General features: G+C 35.8%; 1 protein-coding gene across 2 annotated transcripts; it reads right to left on the bottom strand.

Moving 5' to 3' along the window:
- LOC136710047 (saposin-C-like) lies at nucleotides 1–1246 on the bottom strand. Of its 2 annotated transcripts, none has more exons than XM_066685670.1 (5): nucleotides 1182–1246; nucleotides 895–959; nucleotides 572–688; nucleotides 326–483; nucleotides 1–169 (listed from the first exon to the last, which is right to left on the bottom strand). In XM_066685670.1, the coding sequence occupies exons 1-5, from the start codon at nucleotides 1222–1224 to the stop codon at nucleotides 112–114; spliced, it is 441 nt and encodes a 146-aa protein (XP_066541767.1). In that variant the 5' UTR covers nucleotides 1225–1246; the 3' UTR covers nucleotides 1–111. The 2 variants fall into 2 exon arrangements, with proteins under 2 accessions (XP_066541767.1, XP_066541774.1); XM_066685677.1 differs by having other exon boundaries at nucleotides 326–405.
- Nucleotides 1247–1502: the final 256 nt, after the last annotated feature.

The following is a 1502-nucleotide window of genomic DNA, read 5'->3' as shown; positions in this document are numbered from 1 at the left end:
AAATCAGGCTTTATTAATTCATAATAATACATTTCTGAATTACCCCTTATTGTTTTATTTATTTAATTACTTTCTCATCATACAGCTGCCATGATGGAAATGGGAACTATTTCAGAGTTTTTGCTGGATTTCTGGAAAAGCTTCAATGAATTCCTGCAGGCGGCGTGACCTGTAACATAGTGAGTAAAAATATAAATCAAGCTGTTGACTTGGACAGTAACGCTTTAATTAAGAGGTTAGGAAATGTGAAAACAATGACTAAGTAGATATGCATTCATAAACATGTCATGCAATTTTGTCCAAAAACACTATGTTATTTTCTTACGTGCAAAAGCCAACATTTCTGCAGATGGTTGCTGGATCATCTGAGGTTGAGAGCTCTTCAATCAAAGTTTCTGTGTAAGGCTGTAACATGCGATTACACATAGATTTCAGGAAGCCAAGGCTATTGCAGACACTATTGAGTTTTGCTCTAATCTTGTCCTGTGGTAAAGATTATACTGTATGAAAGTTTTTCAACATAAGGGGTGCATATAATTTATATCAATGCAGTCTGACACTCAGTACACACCTGACTAGCTCTATTCCCAAGAGTTCTTTTCAGCTTCCTCATAGCCCACTTGCACGCCCAGCATTTCCCTGGAAGTTCTGCCTCAGGCATAGACAACTCCTCATCCTGAGCAAGAGCCTGAGAATAAGAGACACATTATAACTGCGAACAGAACCTAAATAATCCTCTAAAAAAAAGAACACTGAGTTGTCACAGTACACTCTTTTGTTAGGATGCAATATATACCGTGGTGAAGCAAAACATGCTCAAACAGCATTATTATTAGTTCTGAAGTTTTGGTGGGAATCCTAATTGCTGTTAAAATTAATTTAAAAAAAGCATACCAAAATCTCATCAGGCAGCTCTTGGTCAGAATTCACTTTCAGGTATTCCAGGTGCATGGCACAGGCTGTTAGCGTGGATAACACAAAATCATGTCATTGTAGTGTACGTGTTCACTTATCGTTCTAAATGCATTACAATGGGTTTAGTGAAGAACCCAAAGCATTTACAAAGATAATAGGCAGAACAAAGAACATTAAAGGACAAACATTAACACAGCAATACAAAGTCTATAAAACAGCACAAAAAAGAGTTGTCATACATTAAAGGTCACAAATGCTGGTCTTACCTGCACTGATTAGTAAAAGGGAGATGAGGAGATTTTGGAGCATGATGGTTGTCAAAATTGGTATGTATTCTTAAGTTCTTGTTTCAAGGTAATTTGGAGGTATTTTATAGCTGTGCAAGTTTCACACTTTTTTTTTTTAAACTTCATTAACACAAGCCACAAATGATGAAAAACAAACAAGTCAGCAATATGCAAATGTGATATCAACGCCTAGTATTCTTCTATTTATACAACATAAAAATACAACAGACTAACCACTTTAAACATGATGCATTTAGCCTTAATACCGACATGAGACATCCTTCCTGATTAATATGTTTA

Source organism: Hoplias malabaricus, chromosome 1 (assembly GCF_029633855.1).
Source record: "Hoplias malabaricus isolate fHopMal1 chromosome 1, fHopMal1.hap1, whole genome shotgun sequence".
NCBI lineage: Eukaryota > Metazoa > Chordata > Actinopteri > Characiformes > Erythrinidae > Hoplias > Hoplias malabaricus.
The sequence above is the reverse complement of the archived record's forward strand: the minus strand, read 5'-3'. Positions and strand labels throughout refer to the sequence as shown.

Coding starts and splice junctions, on each gene's coding strand:
- LOC136710047 (XM_066685670.1), bottom strand. CDS start 1,224: ATGCTCCAAAATCTCCTCATCTCCCTTTTACTAATCAGTGCAG. Junction 484..571: donor TTGGGAATAGAGCTAGTCAG/GTGTGTACTGAG, acceptor TCTTTACCACAG/GACAAGATTAGAGCAAAACT. Junction 170..325: donor AGAAATGTTGGCTTTTGCAC/GTAAGAAAATAA, acceptor ACTATGTTACAG/GTCACGCCGCCTGCAGGAAT.